The 22,966-nt window shown below is 49.5% G+C and overlaps 1 protein-coding gene across 3 annotated transcripts in view; it reads left to right on the top strand.

The window, feature by feature from the left end:
* The window catches only part of LARGE1 (LARGE xylosyl- and glucuronyltransferase 1), a 425,273-nt gene that overhangs the window by 193,691 nt on the left and 208,616 nt on the right, over positions 1–22,966 (top strand). For all 3 annotated transcript variants that reach the window (XM_081082858.1, XM_081082859.1, XM_081082860.1), the window contains exons 3-4: positions 1,621–1,922; positions 16,261–16,343. In XM_081082858.1, coding sequence (XP_080938984.1) covers positions 1,621–1,922; positions 16,261–16,343 — 385 coding nt within the window. The remainder of the gene's footprint in view (positions 1–1,620; positions 1,923–16,260; positions 16,344–22,966) is intronic.

The following is a 22,966-nucleotide window of genomic DNA, read 5'->3' as shown; positions in this document are numbered from 1 at the left end:
GGACAGGGAGAAAAAAAACTCGAAGGATGAAAAAGGAGTGTTTTTCTGGCAGGTGGCCGAGGGAGGGTAATTGCTGGAGACGTGGTGGTTGCTGGGGAGTCTCTGAGGCAGCCGTGGTGGAGCTGTGTCCAGGATTTCAGGGGCGTGGGCACAGAGGAGCGACACTGTTCCCTGTGCCTTGTGTTGCTGGGGCTCCTGGGTGGTAGGCACAGGGGCGGGTCTCGAGACCCAATCACCCCTCAGGAACAGGGGGAGGTGGAGGGGTACTGTGCGCAGGGTGTTTTGCTAAGTATCCTTGGGAGATGGGGTTTTACATTAATAATGTGTTTTTTTAATGTGTTTTATTGTTTTTTGTTGTTTGTTTTTTTTAGAGATAGGGGTAGGGAGAGGGAGAGGGAGATAGAAACATCAACATCCGTGAGAGAGAATCAGTGATTGGCTGCCTTCTGCAAGCCCCCTATTGGCGATCAAGCCCCCACAACCTGAGCATGGGCCCTGACTGGAAATCGAACTGGTGACCTCTTGGTTCATGGGTCAATGCTCAACCACGGAGCCATACCGGCCGGGCATAATGTTACTTTTAATTCGTGGCTCTCTAGCCTATTATGAAACTGCACTTAAGTGGAGAGTGTACAGGCTCAGGCATCAGGAAGACCTGGTTACGCATTCTGACATCACTGCGCCCCAGTTGTGTGGCTTTGAAAGCCTTACTTATCGTCTCTGTGTATGATTGTTAAATGGAGTGTTGCTGGCACTCCGTGGAATGGTAACTGCTTTTCTGGGAAAACTTTGAGATTGATTACAGTCCTACTTTCTGCTTCCTTGCTGACCTTAATTATTTTACTCTTGGCACGGACTCATGCATCTACCCTTTCAGCATTTATTGGATATTATGGTAATGTTACCACAAAGATAAATAGTATAGTAAGGCCTAGTCTTTGTCCTTACTGAATTCCTAATCTTCACAGAAAATATTTGATGAAATAATTGACCAAATACAATATGACAGGTATATTTTTATAGTGCTTATGTACAAAATACTTTTGGGACATGTTGAAGGATATTTTGCCTGCAGTTTGAAAGTTTCCCCTGGGAAGTGATGCTTCTGAAACAGGGTTTTGAAGGATGAATAGGAGTTTACCCAGGAAGAACGAAATAAACTTAATCATTATTAATATTTCTTCTCCCCCCCCTTCCTTTTTTTGCCTACTTCCACGTCCTTCTACTCCTCACCTCCCTTTTTCTTCCCATTCTCCTCCTTCTCCAGTCTTCCTCCTCCTTCATAGTCATAATGCTTTATTGATGACAACAGTGTCGAGCTAGTAACGTGTCAAGTCAGGAAAAGAAGACAGTGCATTTAATTAGGAAAAATTATATTATGATTGTCTTCTTGAAACAGCATGTTAGTTTTTATCACCGTAATAAGTCATTCTGTTCTCAACTTTGTTCCCAGCTCCGTCTGGATGCATTTATTTGTAACCCACTTTCCATCTGTTTTCTCTTGTAAATGGGGTTGTGAGCAGAACTTCGCGATGTAGTAATGCATGTCTGGGGTACGTGGGGGGGCTGGGGTGTGATTCACTCTGGGTTAACTCTTCCCTGGTCTTTCTGCACCCACAGATGGGAAGCCCGTGTCGCTGTCTCCGCTGGAGTCCCAGCCCCACAGTCCCCGGTACTCGGCCCCTGGCCAGCGGGAGCGCGAGAGCCTGGAGGTGCGGGTGCGTGAGGTGGAGGAGGAGAACCGAGCCCTCCGCAGGCAGCTCAGCCTGGCCCAGGGCAGGGCCCCAGCCCATCGCCGTGGCAACCACTCCAAGACCTACTCCATGGAAGAGGGTACTGGGGACAGCGAGAACCTTCGAGCTGGCATCGTGGCGGGCAACAGCTCCGAGTGTGGGCAGCAGCCAGTCGTGGAGAAGTGTGAGGTAAAGAGCACCTAGAACCATCCAAGGCCCAACTGCCCCCACCCCTTGCAAATGCTGGCCTAGAAGCACCGCCAGATGCCTGGACAGGGCTGGCGGTCTTGACTCAGGCCTGGGTGTGAATCTGACATGGCCACTAACTCTGCTGTTGGCCTGACAAACCGTTAGCTTCTGAGCCTCAGTTTTACCACCTGAAAAATGGGGATAAGAAAGCCTATACTACAAAGATATCAAAAGGCAAACTGATGTCCTAACCGGTTTGGCTCAGTGGATAGAGCGTCGGCCTGCGGACTGAAAGGTCCCAGGTTCGATTCCGGTCAAGGGCATGTTCCTTGGTTGCAGGCACATCCCCGGTAGGAGGTGTGCAGCAGGCAGCTGATCGATGTTTCTCTCTCATTGATGTTTCTAACTCTCTATCCCTCTCCCTTCCTCTCTGTAAAAAATCAATAAAAATATTTTTTTTTTTAAAAAAAGGCAAACTGATGGAAGCCAGCTCCCCTTTCTTCGCAGTTCATTTGGACTTGCTCAAGGTTTATACACCTGGTTGTCACCCGGGGGACCCCTGTTACTTAGACCAGGAGTCACCAACCTTTTGGACCTCACGGACCACCAGTGGTCCGCAGACCACCGGTTGACAACTGCTGACTTAGACTACAGTGTGAGTGGTGTACCCGGGGTGGTGGCCCTGTTGGGCAGCTCCCTCGGGTCTCATTCTCACTTCAGGAACAGCTTCTACAATTCAGAACCAGAGACTTACTGCTCATCGAAGGCAGTGGTTTGAACTTTCATAGCTTCATATCACTTTGCCCCTTTTAGGGTATGCTTTATTTCTTAGTAACTCTCTAGACATTTGGAAAACTTACCCTCTTCCTATCACCCTCACCCCCCTCATTCATACAACCACACTTACTGTGTACTGAATACACACACACGCTTTCACTCTCATTCACTCATTTCCTGATGCTTCTAGTTCCCAATGGACAGGCAATGGACAGGAATTAGAACTTCCCTGTTAAGAGCAAGAGCTTTAAAGACACACAGAAGCCCGAGTTCATATCCCAGATCTGCTGGTTTCTGCTGAAAATACTTGAGCAAGTGACCTAACCTCTCGGAACTTTAGATGTCCCCTCACTAAATCTGAAATGTAATACCTGCCTGTACTACATTTATGTAGAGAAATTTCTATGAAAGAGCAAAATGACAAAAGTAGTGGCAAACCAAATTTAAGTCATATTTTTAATTTAAATTCTTTAATGTTTAAAGTTCTGCATATGTCTCCAGACGCAGAGTCATTGTTCCTTGGGGGTAGGTCCCAACAATCTGAGTATTAAAAGAATCTATTCAGGTGATTCTGAGATAGTGGACACTGTTTGGAAGCCACTGCTTGAAGGCACACATGCCTGATGTGATTCTCTGTATCCCTGGGCTCTTTGAAAGGTGATGTAGGAATCTAGGAATTGGACCTTGAGGTTGCTGATTGTTACTATAACTTATGTTTTAGTTTTTGACTTGCACCTGAGAATTAGATTATATTTGTTTTCCTCTTTCTTTGTGTTAATCAGTAATGTTACTTCCTACACACTTAAAAAGTGATTTTTGGTAAATTTATCTGTGATGAGCCCCCCCTGGTCCTGTTCAGATCTTCCATAAATGAGTTTGAAAGTCTTGATCTCCTGGCATCTTATTCCAAAGTAATCTCCTCTGGGTACACATTTACCTTGAGATGCTGGCTTCATACCCATCAGCAGTGTACGTCCTCTGTCTCCATGGCTTGGTGTCTATAAATTTTAGTGAAAAAGCCATAGAGGCAAACAAGAATGTCAGTCAATGGAGTCAAAATAGAAGCCTCCCTTCATCTAACCCGTGGTGGTGACAAGTGCTAAAGCTAGTCTTTTTTTTTTTTTTAATATATTTTTATTGATTTCAGAGAGGAAAGGAGAGGGAGAGATAGAAACATCAATGATGAGAGAGAACCATTGATTGGCTGCCTCCTGCACTCCCTCTACTGGGAATTGAGCCCGCGACCCAGGCATGTGCCCTTGGCCAGAATCGAACCCGGGATCCTTCACTCCACAGGCCGACGCTCTATCCACTGAGCCAAACTGGCTAGGGCTGAAGCTAGTCTTGACACGCTGTCAGATGCAGGCCCCTGTAACCAGGGACGCCACCCTCATCTCCTGTTGGTCTGAAACTTCTTTAGAGAATGACAAGTGTTTCTGAAAACTCCTCTGTAATGATGCCCAGGCTGTCAGCTGAGATTATCTGATGATAGAAACAGGGGCCCTCACCAGCCCTGGGACTCTCATCATTTCCTAATCATGTGGTTCGCAGCTAGCTGCCCGTGTGATCCCTGCATTTCTGCTGTCAGGGCAGGGCTGCCCCCGTGAGGGGCTGGTCTTTGTGCCTTGAGACTTGGAGCAGAATGATTCTCTTTGATCTTCCCTTGTGCCTATGTGTGTACAGATACGTATATTTTTCTTGCATTTCTGGTTGCCTTCGGGCATCAGCTGTGGAGCAGCAGAACAATCACTGGACCTGGAGTCAGAGTTCCTGACCAGGAATCTTCGCTTTGCCACTCACTAGTCATGTGACTTCGAACAATCCGGGTGCTCCGTAGATTCTGCATCATCACTATAAAATGAGAATATGTTTTCCAAGTGCAATTGTGAGGATGAAATGAGGTAGCGGGTGGGAAACTGACTCCTTATGAGTGTCATATATGCTTATGGCAGATATTGATATTCCAGTTTCCCAGCAAATCCCCTAAAATGTAGTGGCTTCAGACACCTGTGGTTTTATTACCTCTTGTAGTTTGTGTGGGTCTAGGGCTTGGGAATTTTGCTTAGCTGATAGGCTCTGGTTGGGGGCCCTTATATTAATGTCCTTATTTTGTGGCTGGAGCTGGAACAGTGCAGGCCTGGAGCGGTGGGGGCTGGCTGGCCTGGCATTGCTGCTTTTTCCTGGTGGAGACTCTGGCCTCGCCCTGTGGTCTTTCTGCAGGGGCTAGTTGGGCTTCCTCACAACATGGCAGCTACGGGCCAGTCGGCTGCTTTCCTGGCGGCTGACGTACAAGTGCTCCAGCGAGGAAGCCAGAGCGACGCACTTTGTGACCTGGCTCAGAAGTCGCATAGTGTCTGCTCTGCTGGTTGTGTTGAAACATGCACAAAAGCCCACCCAGTTTCCAGGGGGTAGAAACACACACCCCATCTCTCAATGGGAGGGATGTCTAGACATATGTGGGTATAGTTTCAGCAGCAACAATTGACGTGGTCGTTATGGAAGGTCAGGCGAACGGCACTGTCTGATGTCAGACCACCTTTAAGGAGGGATCTCTCTTTCCTGTTCTCTGTGCTTTGAACGTTATTTCTTGGTAGCAGTGTACTAGTAGTACACACTAACGTCTACCAGACACTGCTAAATGTTACCAGACACTACACTTGCATAACATCTCTCATTTCGTCCCCACAACATACTTCCTAACTTTTAAAGATTAGAAAGCTAAAGGTGAAATAATTATTTCAAGTCACACTGCCAGGAAGAGGTGGAGCTGGCATTATATCTAAGCTGTGTGCTTCCAGAATCCGTGCTGTGAACCACAGTACTGAATGCTCTGTGCCTGATCGCTCCTGGGGCCCACCCTTACCTCAGCCTCAGGGCCCCAGTTCTTCTTCTGGCAGGTGCCTCATCTCAGAAGGCTTCCTTCCGGGTGACCAGTTAATGATATGGGGGTCCGCTTTCACATTGGGGGTCATAGCCACCTCACGAGGGTTCTCATTTCTCAGTGGGTCTAAGCAAGGATGTGTCTGTTCCTTTGAAAGAAGTTGGGTGGTTTTAAATTGCCTTCCAGATTGTGGCTGCATTTGTTAGCTACCATTTGGCTTTAGGCATTACGCTTATAACACTTGTCACCTCTCACCTGCGTTTATTGGGCCCCTAACCAGCCCACAGTATTTTGAGCTGTTTGATCTATTTCCTATTTTTACTCTGTCTTCCAGGATTTTTGTATAATACTAGAGGCCCGGTGCATGAAATTCGTGCATGGGGTGTGTGTGGGGGGGGTGGGGATCCCCTCAACCCAGCCTGCACTCTCTCCAATCCGGGACCCCTCGGGGGACGTCCAACTGCCGGTTTATGCCCGATCCCAGGGAGTGGGACGGGCTCGGACCTAAACTGGAAGTTGGACATCCCTCTCACAATCCGAGACCACTGGCTCCTAACTGCCTGCCTCCCTGATCGCCCCTAACTGCCGCCCCTCCCCCCGCCAGCCTGATCACCCCTAACTGCCCCCCCTGCTGGCCTGGTTGTCCCTAACTGCCCCCCCCAGCCTGTTTGCCCCTTACTGCCCCCCCCCCAAACCCCCACCAGCCTTGTCACCCCATGCAGCCTGCTGTTCAGGTGTTTGGTCATCCCTCACTAACCCCCCCTGCTGGTCTGGTCACCCCACACAGCCTGCTGTGCAGTCATTTGGTCATCCCTCACTAACCCCCCTGCCAGCCTGGTTGCCCCATGCAGCCTGCAGTTCAGGCATTTGGTCGTCCCTCACTAACCCTCCTGCCAGCCTTGTCACCCCACACAGCCTGCTGTTTGGTCGTTACTGTGAGGGCGTCCTGACAAATTTGCATATTACCCTTTTATTAGTATAGATCCCAGCAGTGGAGGGGTGTGTGCCTCCAATCTTCCCGTGTACCACGTGACTATTGGAAGACACTGGCATAGCCCTTGGACTCACATTTTATTCGCTTCATGCGTCGCCTCTGGGGCTCCTTCGAGGATGTAGTTCCACTAAAATATCTCCCCTAAATGTCAGCCCTGGCATTGGGGACTGTTGTAGATGGAGGAGCCTCATAAGATTTCTTAGGCAGCAATTTTCAGGGAGTCCTGGCTCCCATCACCTCTGAGGTGCCTTCCCTGAGTCTAATAGTTATTTATTGCTTCATAGCGTGTTATCTCCAACACCTAACGGCTTAAACAATAAGCGTTTATTATCACGTGCAGCTTCTGAAAATGAGCAATCTGGGAGCAGTGTACAGGGTTGGGACTTGAGATCTCACAGGAGGTGGCAGTGGAGACACCCGCTGGGGCTGCGGTCACCTGTGGGCTTGCTTGGGGCTGGAGGCTGCACCTCCAGGATGGCACACGGGCCTGGCTGGGGCCGCGGTTCCGTGGGACTCCTCGAGGGTCCTCCACTGAACTGCCTGAGTGTTCTCTCAACACGGCAGCTAGTTTTCCCAGTAAGCGATTCCGCGGAGCAAGGCAGGAGCCACAGTCTCTTTGCTGACCTAGCCTTGGGCGGCATGTACCTCTGCTCCTGCCCAGCTCTGCTGGCCCCACCATCAGCCCTGAGAGTGCAGGAGAGTTCCCATAGGCCGTGGGTACCAGCTGGCCAGGAGCCGTGAGGACAGCCTGGGAGGCTGGCTGGCACACCATGGCCGTAGCAAGGGCCCATCTCCAGCAGCCTCCTGTCTGAGCCACCTGAACAGGCCTGCCTTGATCTGCTCCAGATAGTGCGTTCTCTTAGAAAATTAATTTTTGAGGCTGTGCCGACAACAAGAACAAAGAAGCTGAAGCTGAAGGGAAGAACAAGAAGAGTTCTGTCCTCATTTTCCCTAGTTGTCATCGTGGCCCTGATGATGAGAGATTTGGTGGCTCATCTCTTCCTTCCGTGCCTCCTGCCCCTTCGTATGTGAAGCCGGTAAAGGCAGCACCCGCATTGGACAGAACAGAGGGAACTCGGCAAATTTTAATGCCTTCCTTTCAACAGTATGGGAGAGACTGTCCCAGTTCTCCCTTGAAGGGGGTGGGAGTGAGGGCAAAAGAGAGAAACTGAGGCCTGACTTTTGAGAATATTTAAGGCTCCATGCAGTGAATGTAGAGCCTTCTCATACTATAAACTTGTTTATAATAATAATCCTATATAATAAAAGCCTAATATGTCTGGTCGTCCGTTCAACCAATCAAAGCATAATATGCTAATGATATGCTAAGGCTGCTCAATTGCTAGCTATGATGTGCACTGACCACCAGGGGACAGACACTCTGACCGGTAGATTAGCTTGCTGCTCGGGTCCGGCCAATTGGGACCTAGTGAAATGGGCTGGACATGCCCCGAACCCTCCCGCGTCCCTCCCAGCCCTGATCATGCACTGGTGGGGTCTCTTGGCCTGGCCTGCCCCCTCTCGCAATTGGGATGAGAGACTCCGCCCACCCCCAGGGCACGAATTTTGTGCACCGAGCCTCTAGTTGAGTGGTTCTCAACCTTCCTAATGCTGTGACTCTTTAATACAGTTCCTCATGTTGTGGTGACTCCCAATTTTATTGTTATAAATTGAACATAATTAAAGCATAATGATTAATCACAAAAACAATATGTAATTATATATGTTTTCTGATGGTCTTAGGCGACCCCTGTGAAAGGGTCGTTCGACCCCCAAAGGGTTCGTGACCCCCAGGTTGAGAACTGCTGCTCTAGAGGCTCACCGTGTAGATAAGTAGGGGCGAGTCCTTTATTTAGGGGGTGGTCCAGCATTGGAACGGGGAGGCAGGTGTTGGAGGTCTGTGATGCTACACTGAGGAGAGCACATTGGATTTGAGGTCAGAAGTCTGGGATTGACCCAAAGGGGTCGTTACCCACAGGTTGAGAACCGCTGCTCTAGTTAGTAATAATAATAATAATGATGGCAGCTGATACATATGTACTACTTACAGGGTGCCCGGCTCTAAGCCCTCTACATGAATCATCTCTCTCTGCCCAACAGCCCTGGGCATTGGCATATTATTACCCCTTGTTTATAGGTGAGGAAGCTGAGGTTCCACCAGGTGGTATTACATCTTCCAAGATGGGGAGGAGTTTGACAGGTGAGGCGACGCACCAGGGCATCCTCACCTGAAGGCACATTACAGAGATAAGGAGGCTCAGCTAGTCCTCCAGCTGGCTCAGAGCAGGAGTGCCATGGGAGGTGGGGTGGGCTGTGAGTGGTAATGATCCCAACCACATCTGCTTTCATGCGCTGTGGGTTAGGTGTTAGACACCGCACTTTACATATGTTAGCTCATGGAAGCATTTTCAAATTCCCTAATTTCATCAGTGGGAAGGTTTAGGCTTGTCGAGGCCACATAGCTAAAAGCACAGGTCCACATTGGGAATCTTTTTTGGTTTTTGATTGTGGAAGAATGAAACAGTGAAACCACGTAACATGAAGTGTACCCTCTTAATCATTTTTAAGTGCACAGCTCAAGCCGTGCTGATTGTGTGCATGTTGTTGTAGGCCAGACCTTCAGAACTTTTTCATCTTGCAAAACAGAAAGTCTGCACCCATTAAATAACGCTTTCCCTCTCCCCAGTCCCTGGAAACCACCATCTGCTGTCTGTGAATTCGTGAACTTTAGGTACCTCGTATAAGTGGGATGGATCACTCAGCATTTGTCCTTTTGTGGCTGGCTTATTTTACTTCGTGTAACGTCCTCAATGTTCATACATGCTTTAGGCTGCTATGAACCTGGGTGTGCAAATATCTATTTGAGATCCTGCTTTCAGTTCTTTTGTATGTATTTTTATTGATTCCAGAGAGGAAGGGAGAAGGAGAGAGAGAAACATCAATGATGAGAGAGAATCATTGATCAGCTGCCTTCTGTTTGCCCCACACTGGGGATCGAGCCCACAACCTGGGCACATGCCCTGACCGGGAATTGAACTCTGACCTCTTGATTCATAGGTTGATGCTCAACCACTGAGCCACACTGGCTGGGCTGCTTTCAGTTCCTTTGGAGACATATCTCTCTCTCTCTCCAGATGCAGGATTTCTCGATTATATGGTAATTTTATTTTTAATTTTTCTGGGAACCACCATACCCTTTTCCATCGCGGCTGCACCATTTTATACTCTCAGCTGCAGTGCACGGGGATCCAATTTCTCCACATCCTCGCCACAGGCTGTAAATCTTAATCTATGCTAGCTTCTTTCACTGCAGAAGCAGACTACAAACTGATCACAGAGGATTTTGAAAGAATATGTTACCTGGCCCTGTCTCCCCTCCTCCACTGCCTCCCTGACCCGCCCACCTCCTGCTTGCTGTGCTGTGAGGCACCGAGATGGAGTTTCCCGTGTGGACTGTCCATGTAGGCGTGTCCATGGGGCCGGCACCAAGGATGCTGTGAGATTTATAGGATGTGGTCACGCCAGGAAGGGGCTGACCTCCTGGCAATTCCTGGAGGTGTGACAGCTCGCAGCTGCGTGGGGACAGCACTCTGAGCAACCCGCACAGCACGTACCTATTGAAGGGGCATTTGGGCAGCGCCCACCACACCTGGCTCATTGCAGTAGCTTCTGGACTGTTCTCTCTGCTTCCTCGCTTGCTCCCCTGCCCCCACCCGTGCACACACACACAGAAAACCTGTTCTCCACTGGCATCTTGAGAGAGCCTTTGGAAAGAAAAGTCAGCTCAGGCCATTTCTCAGCTCTGAGCCCTCCTGTGGCTTCTCTCCTCACACACTGGGAAAGGCAAGTTCTTACAAATGACAGTGAGCATGAAGGGTCAGCCCCATGTGCCCCCTCTGGTCTCAGCTCACCGCCCTCCTCACTGCCTCTCTCCCAGGCAGCCCGGCTCCCCCGTGGTCCTGACGCACGCCGGCTCCCTTGCTCTGTCCGCTGCCTGGAGCGTGCAGCCTGGATACCTACAGGCTCATTTCCTCATTTACTTTACATGTTTGCTCCAGTGTCCCCTTAAAGTGATAGCTGCCCAAGCAACCCCACTTTAACATCAGGCCCTCCTCGTCACCCACACACATCCTTTATCCCTTGCTTCATTTTCATCCAGCATTCTATATATTTTAATTATTTATGCAGGGTATCCCAAAAATGTATACATATCTGCATAATTATTAATTCCAGCGGGTTAACTCTGAAAAGAAAGGAACTTCGTTGGAGCTATCAGCTTTAAAGTGTGTATACATTTTGGGGGACACCCTGCCTATTTGTCTGTCTGTTTTCTGTGTCCCCCAATGAGAATGCCAGCTCCCGTGGTGGTGGCAGGATGGAGTCGTTTGCTCACTGCTGTGCCCTCAGCTCCCACCATTGAGCCTGGCGCACAGTAGGTGCTCAGTCCTCATTTGCAGAACGTGCGAATGTTTGGCGAATGGGTATCAAATTTTGGGGCCAGGCCAGCCATAGATTCTAGAGGCCCTGTAGGTAGGAGCGTAGCATGCAGCTACCCCGGTGGATCAGTATCAGGCGGTATTTGGACAACACATTTGCCTGAACATGGGTCTGCCCCACCCATTAAACTTCTGTTGACCCCAGATCGTCTCACCCATTCACGTGCTTTCTCAGAAACGCTTGGGTTTCCACTTCCCCAGGTCATGCTATTCTTCCTGACACAGCAGATCCATCCTAAAGCAGGCAGGAATGTGCAGGATGGAGGAGGCCGCATGGGCATTCACTTCTGGCTCATTTATTGGACCTTGACTCCAGAAGAGGCACTCAGGGTCACCCCTGGAGGTTTGGCCCATCTTGTCCCCACACTAGGCCCTGTTGCCCCTGCCATTCGCCTGCCCCTTGCCAAGTCCGGCATGGCTTTGGCTTCCCCTGCAGTTAACAGATGTCTCCTGATTTCTACGAGGTTGAAATAATTGTGTCTTTTGCGTCCATAATCCAGTATTTTGAGCAAATAAAATTCTGTCAGTAGTTTCCCAAGGGAGGAAAGGTGCCCTGGAAGTTTGTAAGATGATATTAAGTGCCCCATTAGTGATACTTTTTATTTTAATCGTTACCTGTGTGCTTTACTGAAGCGCAGGGTAGTGTGGGATTCTGAACTCTACCCATTTGTCACCCACTGGCTGAGCCATGGGACCTCGGACAAGGTACTTAACTGCTCTGGGTCCCTCTTTCTTCACCTTGAATTTTGGAAAACCTTAGATATTAGGAAAACTCTGCCAGAAGTTCTAAAGCCCTCCTTTTATAGAGAAGGCACTGAGGATCAGAGAGGTTAAGTAACTTGCCCAGGGTAACCCAGCTGGCCAGAGGCAGAGCTGGGGCGCCATCCGGCTCTCCTGACTTCTAGGGCTTTGTTCTTTGCACTGTGGAAGCTGCATCGCTTCGCCTGTCCCTCACCCTGGAAGGCCTGGGAGTGCCACCCTTACTGGTTTTATACAAGTGAAGGAGGAAAGGTATTCGGAATGGGTTCTGTGAACACCCCTCATACCCTTTCAACATAACCACAGCTAACATCTCTTGAGTTTTTACCAGACATTTCTCGGTGCTTTATTTATTTATTTTTATTGATTTTCAGAGAGAAGGGTAGGAAAAGGGGGAGGGAGGGAGGGAGGGAGGGAGGGAGGGAGGGAGAGAGAGAGAGAGAGAGAGAGGGAGAGAGAAGAGATAAACATCGAGTAGCTGCCTCCTGCACACCCCCTACTGGGGATCTGGCCCACAACTCAGGCATGTGCACTGACCAGGAATCGAATAGGCCTCCTTGTGGTGCACTGGACGATGCCCAACCAACTGATCCACACTGGCCAGGGCACCTCAAAGTGCTTTAGACGGAGCAGTGGTTTCCAGAGTGTGGTCCCTGGGCCATCAGCATCACCTGGATGCAGGTAACCCTCCATCCCCCGGCCAAGCCCCGAATCGGGAGCTCCGGGGGAAGGCCCAGCTCTCTGTGCTAAGAAGCCTCTCAGGGTTCTGGTGCAGGCTCGGGTTAGAGGACCACGGCCTCCAGGTCCTCAACAGCCCCTTGAGGGTTAAGCAGTGGGATGTCCCTGAAATACAGGACAAGTAGCAGCAGGGAGATGGAGACCAAGGTCCCCTTCTGCTGCGTGTGCATCCAGTAAGCATGAGTAAGCAGCTCACCACCCCCACCTTCTTGCACCCAAGCGTCTGGTCCTCACAGCAACCCAACAGGGCGCCCATTTTTACGTGCATTTTACAGATGAGCCCGTGAGGCTCAGAGACCTTAAGTGCCTGCTTCAAGGTCACACGGCGACGCAGCGTTGAAGATGCAGCTCAAACCCAGGTCTCCTGACTCTCGTTGGTTTCATCACTCCCTCGTCTGGGCTTCTGTCCCCAGCTGTGTGCTTCTCCGGCTGCCACGTGACAGCAGCTGCCTCCCCTCCTGGCCCAGGCGGCTGCAGCTGCCGCCCAGCATCACACTGAGCCTAACTTTTCGCCATTTTTAAATCGGGTTCCCCTCTCACTCCCACTCCTGCTGTTCCCCTGATAGGAGACGGTTTTCCCTAAATTGTGTCCCCAGGCAGAATGCCCTGCAGGGTGTACCAGGCCTTCTGGGTCGCTGCGGATGGTGTTGCTAGGGCAACAGGGCTGGGCAGAGTGTTGATGACTTTTGCCAGGGCCACCGTTCGTTTGCCTCCATCCTGTAGTTTGGTCTGAATTTCTTTTGGGACAATGCTTATCTTCCCCAGCTGGCGTATATGTGAAAACAGCCCTAGGGGGTTTTTTTCTGTCACATTGGGAACGCCAAGAAATGCTCTTGTCCTGCCTGAGTTCTTCCTGCGGGTCCTAACAGTGACAGCGGCTGAGCCCAGCAGCATCGGAGCGAGCCTAGGTCACAGCGACGGCTCTCCTACCTACACATCCAGGTGCACATTCACAGCATACACGGTGGGCAGCGGGAGCCTCCATGGGCCTCCTTAGAGAGAGCCTTGTGGTCCATGTGTCTGCGGAGTTTGCTGAGCTCCTTAGACTTTCTCCGTGCAATTACACATCCCCATGTGTGGCACCGGGGTGCGCTCCTGCTTCGTTTCACTTTAGGGATAAGCACTGTCTGTGAAGGTTTCAGCCTTCCCCTCCAGCCGCCAGGACAGAGGGGATGTGAGGAAAGGGCATGACGGTTTGTCAGGAAACTTGGCTCATTCAAAAGGTGTGGAAGCCAGTTGGCCTGGCTCAGTGGTTCAGCGTCGACCTATGAACCAGGAGGTCACAGTTCGATTCCCGGTCAGGGCACATAACCGGGTGGCAGGCTTTATATCCCCAGTGTGGGGAGTGCAGGAGGCAGCTGATCCACGATTCTCTCTTCATTGATGTGTCTATCTCTCCCTCCCTCTCCTTTCCACTCTCTGAAATCAATACAAATACATTAAAATAAAAACGAAGGAGTGGAAGGGGTGTGATGCAGGGCCAAAGGCCTGGGCAGGGCGGAGGGAAACCGGGGAGGGGTGCCAAGCTGCCTGGAGGGAGTCACTGCAACCCCTGGGAAGGGGTGGGAGGTGGGGGCCTTGTGAAACCAGCAGGAACTGGAGGTGTGGGAGGGCCCCTGGCAGGAGCGGGAAATCTGACCTGTCCTTGCTGCCCTCATTGACTAAACTCCTCCAGAACCCAGCAGTTACAGGAGCCTGCAATTCTGTCTATAAAGGCTGGGCTCCCCGGCACAGAGGAAGCCGGGGAAGGGTAGAGAGAGAGGGGGTCTGGAGGGGCAAATAAGAACATCAGCCCCCCACCCCCCATCCAGGCCTTGTCACCAGTAAAGGCCGGTGTGACATCCCTCGAGTGCAGGGAGGAGGGCTCCTGACTGCCTTCCTCTACTTAAAGAGTGTTTCTCGCTGCAGCTCTTTAGACCGCTTGGGCAGGATCGTTCTTGGTTGTGAGGGCGGTCCTGTGCGTTGAGGGATGTTGAGCAGCATCCCTCCCCACCCCAAGGAGAGACGAGCAAAAGGACTCCAGACATTGTCAGAAAGCTCCAGGGGCCAGGGAGTGAGTGAAGCGCTGTCGGGGCCCAGAGGCTGACGGGTGGGACGGGCCTCTCCCTGAGCTGGAGGAGCAGGTGTGGTGCGGGATGGTGAGCCTGAGTGCAGGATTTCTGAGACAGTGAGGATCCTGACGAGGCTGAGGTCCGGCTTACGGCGCTGAGCGCGGGTGGCCCGGGGGAGGGAAGGCCATTGGGACTGAAGACGTCATGGACGTGGTGTTGGATGCTTCACCCCGGGGTGGTGATACTTCCCTTGCTGGTGTTGCAGGTGGGGTGTCATTGTTCTCAGAGCCCGAGTGGGAAGGGCCAGGGTCTCAGGACTGTATTCTGCAGTAGCTGATGAGGGTAACGGGGAGCCGGAGGCCCTGCCACGGGAGGGAGGGCTGTGGGTAGTTCTGACCATGCAGAGGCACCTACGGAGCACTCGCCATTATTTAAGTGTCGGGTGCCAAAGGGAACATACTTGTTCTGTGCTTCTCCCTGGACAGCACGAGGCTGCAGGGGGTCGGGAGGCTGGTGCCCAGGCCAGGAGGGCCTTGCTTTAGTAGAAGAGACAATATGGAGAGGGTGAACCCTGCACTCGGAGCTGTTTTGAGAGAGGCTGGATGGCTGCCTGTGGGGGTGCCCTGGAGCAGGACTTTCCTGTCTGGTCAAGTCCTGCCCATTTTATTATAGAAAAGGCTGACTGTAGAGCACCAGGGGGGAAACAGGCAAAGTTGCTGGCAGCAGAGGATGCCGAGCCTGAGGGGCCAGCCCTGCCTGGTAGCAGGAGAGCTTGAAGAGATGAGTACCTCCATCGCCTGGAGTTCATGTCCGTCACACCAAGGTGCCGAGGCACCCCATTTGGGAAGCTCGGTGCTCAAGGACGTTTGTGCGGTGACTGGAATGCAATGTGCCCAGCGCTGTATTCTGCTTTTGGCATCGTTCCCACACATGCTCCATGACATTCTGCAGGATGTGTTATGCCTCTTATGTGACAGGGAGTCACCTGACAGTACACTACCTGACACTACATTCGCAGGGTCACCTTGGGTTAAAGGACGGAGCCAGGATTCATTCATTCACATCTGGGGCCCATGCTCTTGACTACTTAGATGATAAGATCCGTCAGGCTCCCTTCAATCTGCCAGTCTTCGATTCTTTGAAGGATACCGAGCTATGGCCCATATTGACCCCTCTGCCCCTCTTGCCATGTTATCAAGTTGACTCAAACCTGAGACAGTTCATGGGAACATTTCACAAGCTCTCGGAGCCACCTCTTCTTGGTCTGAGATCCCCGATGGCCAGCTCATCCTTTTGGGGCATGTTTTCTTTCCTCTCTCTGGTTGCCATCTGTCATCGTCTCCAGCTTGGGGACAGGGAGCTCACTGTTTGTCTGTTTGAGCCAATTGCCATGTCTCTCATCCCCAAAATGTAATTGAAAAGAGCCTTAATGGTTTCCAAATGATGATAGCTCCATAAACCGATTAAAAAGGCTTAATAAAACTGTCTCGAGTTATTTTCCAGAGCTGCAGCCTGTGTTCTTTGTTTTCTGATGATCCCAACAAGAAGTAAAGGCCATTTTTCTTTGTCATGCGGTCGGAAGCCCTGGGAAGGCCCTTCTCCATGGGTCTAACTGCTCGCCCTGTTTTTGTTTGCTTCCCAGACGATCCACGTTGCTATCGTCTGCGCAGGATACAATGCCAGCCGGGATGTCGTCACCTTGGTCAAGTCTGTCCTGTTTCACAGGTGAGCGTGATGGCTACTTTCTGCAGGTGTGGCGATCTGCCTATGTGTGTTTCCAGGGGGAAGGGTTAAATCCAAGCACCCTTTCATCAGACATTCAAGCTGACATGAAGATTTAACTTTTGCCTTAGACCTTGGGGAGACTATCTGTGTATGTAAAAGGCTAATATGCGAAGTGTCCATCTGACCAGTAGCTATGATGTGCACTGACCACCAGGGGGCAGACACTTAACGCAGGAGCTGCCGAGCTGCAGTGACTTGGCAGCAGTGATTCTTGGATGACACACCCCGCCGGAAACCGGAGAGGAGGGAGCCCAATTCCTTGCAGGGCTGCGCGATTCCACCTTTGGCCATGGGTTATATTGTTGCTGGGGCACTGCCGGCCCAGAATCTGGCTTACTGCACACTTGCGTTTACGTTCCACACCCTGTATGACAGCAACTTTGCAGTGTGCCCTCTTGCACTCTGGGACTCCTTGGGGCATGTCAAAGAGCCGGTTTTGGCCTGATCCTCACAGGCCAGGCCGAGGGACCTCACCTGCCAGAGGGTCCCTGCTCACTCTGCAGATGCGCTTCGAGCCACAGCACCACTACAGATGCAGCTGGCCTGGGAGAGACTGCGGGAGACTGGTCCCAGGATGTGTCCAGCCTGTCTCGCTCAGTCCCGCCCCACCGGCCACCTTCTAATTAATTTCCTTTCAGTGTGCACGAATCCATGCACCGGGTCACTAGTTGTGTTAATAATGTTTAATAGTAGCGATTAGGTGCTGTCTCGGTGTTTAGAATTGCAGCTTTTAGACCTGAAGGGACCTTCAAGGACACCCCAAATTTAATCCTCCAGTTCTTCATCAGCTTCCCTTGCCTGACAGTCACCAGACCTCTCTGTGTACATGTCCCTGTTGCCAGGTTGTGGCTGAATTCTGTGTGTTGCCCCAAAATACTTTATCTGTTGGAGCTCTAATCCCCAGCAGCTCAGGATGTGACTGAATCTGGAGATAGGATCTTTAAGGAGGTGATTCAATTAAAATGAGGTCAATAGAGTTGGCCCTAATCTGGTATGACTGGTGCCCTTATGGGAAGAGATTAGGACACAGACTCACACAGTATGAAGACCATGTGAGGACATGGAGAAGACAGCATCTACGAGCATCTACAGCTAAGGCAGGAGGCCTGGGAAGAAACCAACACTGCCGACACTTCCAGCCTCTAGACCAGCCGTGGGCAAACTATGGCCCGCGGGCTGGATCGGCCCGTTTGAAATGAATAAAACTAAAAAAAAAGAAAAAAGACCGTACCCTTTTATGTAATGATGTTTACTTTGAATTTATATTAGTTCACACAAACACTCCATCCATGCTTTTGTTCCGGCCCTCCGGTCCAGTTTAAGAACCCATTGTGGCCCTCGAGTCAAAAAGTTTGCCCACCCCTGCTCTAGACTGTGAGAAATTCTTTCTATTGGTTAAGCCACTCAGTCTGTGGCATTTTGTATCATTCTGTGGAATTATGTGATGGTAGCCCTAGCAAACTAAAATAGGTTGCATTGTCTTTTCCATTGTAGCCTGGTCCACCTCTGGCCATTTCTGATCATTAGAGACTCCCTGCCTACAGATGATATCCATGGCCCCAGGGGGTCCACATGGAACCAGCCCCATGAAGGACAGATGCCTCTTCCTCCTGGAAATGCCTGCCTTCCTGAGTCATCGCTTCTTCCCCTTGAATTCCAGGCGTTGGCCTCTAATTTCCCCCGGGACTTTCCTTCTCTGTGTTGAGTGATACCTCGGCATTCTTAGGGTCTATCCAGATTGAACCCCCAGTTCCAGCCAGTGTCCTTAGCTCTGTTCAAAGAAACTTTCCAAGGTTTGGATGAAGCTTACCCAGAGCTTTAGCCAACAGCATACAAATGTATCAGGTGACGGGGTCAGGATCCGGAAGGTTCTCAGCAGTAGGAATAGTCACAAAAATCTCCGCGTTCAGTTGAACAGAGATGAATGGAAAGTTTGATGCTAGAATCCAGTTGTCAGAGGCATCAGCAGAGACAGGAGAAATGGGCGCCCAGGCGCTGCCAACCCGGCACGAAACAGGGTTCATCTTGGCTTCAGCCCCCCGTCCAGCCCATCTATTATCAGTGCCTCAGGGTTCTCCCTGGAACATCTTTTTCCACTCTACCCTTTCCTGTCCTCCACTGCGCCTGGCAGAGTTCGGGTATGCTTAGTTCCTCTGGCACTAGTCCTTCCCGTCTCCCCACAGCCAGGCTCCTAAAAGGCCAGGATGGTATTCAGACACGCAAATCTGGCTTCTCAAAGCCCTTCATTGGCTTTTCCTTGGCCAGGGGAGAGAACTGAATCTCTTTACCTCTTTACAGTGTCGCACAGACCATCCGGATGGGATGTCATTCCCCGTGGTGGTCTCCCTCTCCTCCCCTTGCTGATAGTTCACGCTCCGGCAACACTGACCTGGTCGCACCCCCACCTGCGGCAGGCGTGCCCGGTGTGCCCTGCCTGCTGTTTGTCCTCATTCAGCACTGTCTGCCCATTTCTGCCCTCTTCCTTCCTCTCTTCCCACCCTGACTTGCAGAGTTGCCTTGCTCTTTAATATTCCTCATAGGCATCATTTCTATTAGACAGCCCCCCTGGAGGTGTAGGTCTAGGTTGGGGCTTGCCTCCTATAGCCCATAATGCCCTGTGCATCTTTCTGTTATTGTTTTTATTACATTCTATTTATTTATCTATTTCTGTTGTGTCTTTTATAGTAGAACGTGGGACGTGTGCCTTATTTTTTCTGTCTTTCTAGTATCTTAGCCAAGTACTTAACACACATTATATGCTCCCTCAATGTTTACTTGGTTGACAACTGAACCTAGGGGACTTCATTCAAAAATAACCTGAAGATATATTTATTCAACCGGTTAACACCTAGTTCAACCTGGCTCACACCTAGTTCAGGTTCACATTTATGCCACTGTCCTGCTGACTGATTTTTAGCAGGGCGTTTGAACTCTTTAGACCAAGCATGTCAAACTCAAAGGCTAACACGAGCCAAATAAATGAGGCATGCGGCCCATGCCGTGAGTTTGACATGCTTGCTTTAGACATTAGCTCTTGTATCAGTTTGCTTTTGCTGCCGACCAACTCACCCTAAAACTTATTTGGCTGAAAAGAACATTTCTTTATTAGCTTGGCTCTTTGTACTGACCTCACCTGGATGCTTCTTTTGCTGCGTGCCGCCCCCCCCCCCCCCCCCGCTTGCCCCCTTATGTGCCTGCAGTCAGTGGGGTAGCAAAACATCCATCACTGCCTCCTGGAGCGGGGGTGGGGGGGGTGGGGGGGGGCGAGGGGCGGTTGGGAGAAGCTAGCAACATGATCCTTACACCCTCAGGGGTGGGGCTCTCAGCTCCTCCTCATCGCCCTGTCCAGTTGGCATGGTGACTTCGGAGGAAGGAAATGGGACGGGCCAAGGGGGGCTCTACCCCACATCTTCCGAGGTGTGGCAGAATGCCCCTCCCACACCACCCCTGCTCTGGGTGCTTTCTAAGACTCCGCGTGGTTCTTCACCTCCATCGGCCACTTGAAGCCAGGCGTTTTGGGACTGAGCATTGAATTCAATGAGTGGTAATCAGCCTTTCATGTGATTATTCCTTCTCTCCGCTAAAGAACTCAGGGCCCTCCCCGATCGGGGAAAAAAACAAAAAACCACTCTTTAGAGAAGCCTCTTTCTATGACCACAGACCGTCAATTATGTCATTTCTCAAATTTATGGCCAGTTTTCAGGTCACAGAACCTTCTGGTGGTCGTGTTTGGTGTAAATACTATTGCTGTTGCTTTAGCTACAGATCCGATAATCCCGATAGTTGCCGAAACGGTGAGAATTCTATTGAGTGCAAACTCTTACTCCTATGGTAACGACACAGCAGCCTGTAAAAATGTAATGTAAAAACAGCAGTTGTTGCTCCATCACGGGGGCATGGAGATCTGAGAAGAAAGCACCTACTTCTGAGGTGTTATGAAAATTCTGCACCCCATGTCAGTGACCAAATAACCACTTCCGCCCTCCCACCCAAGAAATTCGACCAATGAGAATGGTCCTGTGAATTGATAGGCAGGGGCTTTTGAGTTTAGATATCGAGATAGCAGGACTTTTGAGAGGGTTTTCAGCTCAGAAAGTCCAGCTATAAATAGTTTCCTTGCTTCTAGCACGCGTTACGGGGATTAACACACACATGATGATAAAGCACTTTGTCAAATGAGGTTCCTCCTAATGGAAAGAATAATATAATAATAGTAGGGCAGGATGGCTCTTTCGGCTTTCACTGTGAATTACAGTAATTAGATTTGTTTTCCAGACAAGGTTTTCGGCAGATTTTCATTGAAGGCTTGCTTTGTTACTCGAAATCAATGTTACTTCTGCAGCCTGCCCGCTGACGGTAGGCACACTCTAGTATGAAAGGTAGGAAAAGAGTGATACGGACACTCATACACACGGACGCCGGCACTGAAAATGGCTAAGGCAACTTTTTGGAAAGAAATGTCATAGTAGTATGCCCAAGACCGTGATCTGACATGACTGCGTTAGGGGCTCTGTCTTAAAAGGCTAATGCTAACGCACAAAGGCTTTTGTGAAATATTACTTATAGTTAGAAAAATTTGAGTAGCACTTATAAACAGACTAAGGTTAAATAAATGGAACATCCTCTGACACTAAACCACGTTCTTGGTTGGTTTTAAGAAGGACGTCATAACATAGACATAAATGATATTTGATGATATAAAATAAGTGACAGCAGAATTCAAAAACGTATGCATGCCCTAGTCAGTTTGGCTCAGTGGTTAGAGCGTTGGCCTGTGGACCAAAGGGTCCGGAGTTCGATTCCAGTCAATGGCACATACCTCGGTTGCAGGCTCCTCCCTGGCCCAGGCCCTGGTCGGAGGCAGCCAATGGATGTGTTTTCTCTCACGTTGATATTTCTCTCTGTCTCTCCCTCTCTTTTCCACTCTCTCTAAAAATCAATGGGAAAATATCCTCGGTGAGGATTTAAAAACAACAACAAAAAACAACATATGCATAGTATCATTCCACTATATAAACATGTCACCTACACACAAATTCACATCTACCTGGTGTGAATACAGGGGCTAGAAGACTAGCAGAAAAAAAAATTAAAATGGAATTTTTTGCATGTTGTGGTTGGGGGTGATCTTGCTTTTGTTTTCTCTTTACATATATTTTGGTGATCTCAGTATGCAGCCTCTATGGTGAAGAAAAGGCTGGTGAGAATATAATAAATTCAGAATATAGGTGAGCAAACGCTTATCTAATAGAAAGTAGCACAATGTAAATAAAGTCTTTGTCACTTGGCTGGAAAGATGAGAAAAATGTGGGGAAGCCTGTAACTCTAATTCCAATTGCAAATAAACTGGGAAATATAGCTGCTCTTCAAGGAAACGGAGCTTTTAGTGAGCCGGGAAAGAAAATATTTATTTAGTAACTTACATGTTTACCTCCTGGGCAGGAAAGTTGGCCAGCTTGTAAAAATTTAATATTTGCTTGCTGGGATGATCTACTTACTCTCACACTCAATAGTCCTGTTCGCAGGAGGGAGCGTGGTGCTTCCCTCACTGTGCATATCAAGCAGCTGGGTTGTTGTTTGGGGTGTTTTGTTTGTTTGTTTGTTTGTTTGTTTATATTATTTTCACATGTGCCCCTGAAGACCATGGAGGATAAAACAGCATATTCGTGACCAGTATCTGCCTCTAACTGTCTTACTGTTTATTCAGGCTTAAACTTATTATAGAAGCAGTTTCCAGACTGTGAAGGGAGGAACTAGGATTTGAATAAAACCAAGAACCAGAGCTAGATGGGGATTCTGGTCTTGCCATCCATGAGCTGGGAGCCACTAGGCAAGTCACTGTACTTGGAGCTCTGGCTTGTCCCCAAGCTGTCACTGAGCCTGACTACCAGAGGAGATGATCTGTGTGAAGCATCTCTGCATTTTATTTATTTAACAAATATGAATGCATCAGGCTCTATTCCTCTTGTTTATCAGATATGAGTGCATAGGTTTCTTTGAGGTGGATACTGCTATTGTCCCCATTTGACAGATGATGAAACTGAGGATCAAGATGTTAAGTCAATGCAGAGAGGATGGTCAGGGCCAGGTTTGATCCCTGTCAACCTAGCTTCAAAGTCTGAGCTTTCATTCAGAAAAAAAAGAAAATGTTACCATTTTGAGTATCATTATTATTTTATTTTTAATTATCATTTTGAGGGACCATGTAGACATTGCTATCACTATTGTGACTCTTCATAGTCGTCTTCATCCTCTCAGGTGGGTATTTTTAGGGTACTGAGTATGAAATAAATGGAAGTTTTAAAGGCCTGGATGACTTAAGACAATACCATGGAATAAAGAAAAGAAAAAAATGATAACTATAGGAGAGGAAGACTGTGTTAATTGACTTGATTGTCATGATTATTTCATAATGTATAAGTATGAAACCATCACCTTAAATGTTTATGATACTTCATGTTTACCTTAAAATATATACAACTTTTATTTGTCAATTATCTATCTATATAAAACCCTAATATGCAAATCAACCGAATGGCAGAACAACCAGCAGAACGACCGGT

Source organism: Myotis nattereri, assembly GCF_964212035.1.
Source record: "Myotis nattereri genome assembly, chromosome: 2".
In the NCBI taxonomy this organism is placed as follows: Eukaryota; Metazoa; Chordata; class Mammalia; order Chiroptera; family Vespertilionidae; genus Myotis; species Myotis nattereri.
Note: the sequence above shows the minus strand (reverse complement) of the source record. Positions and strands in the feature narration are given on the sequence as shown.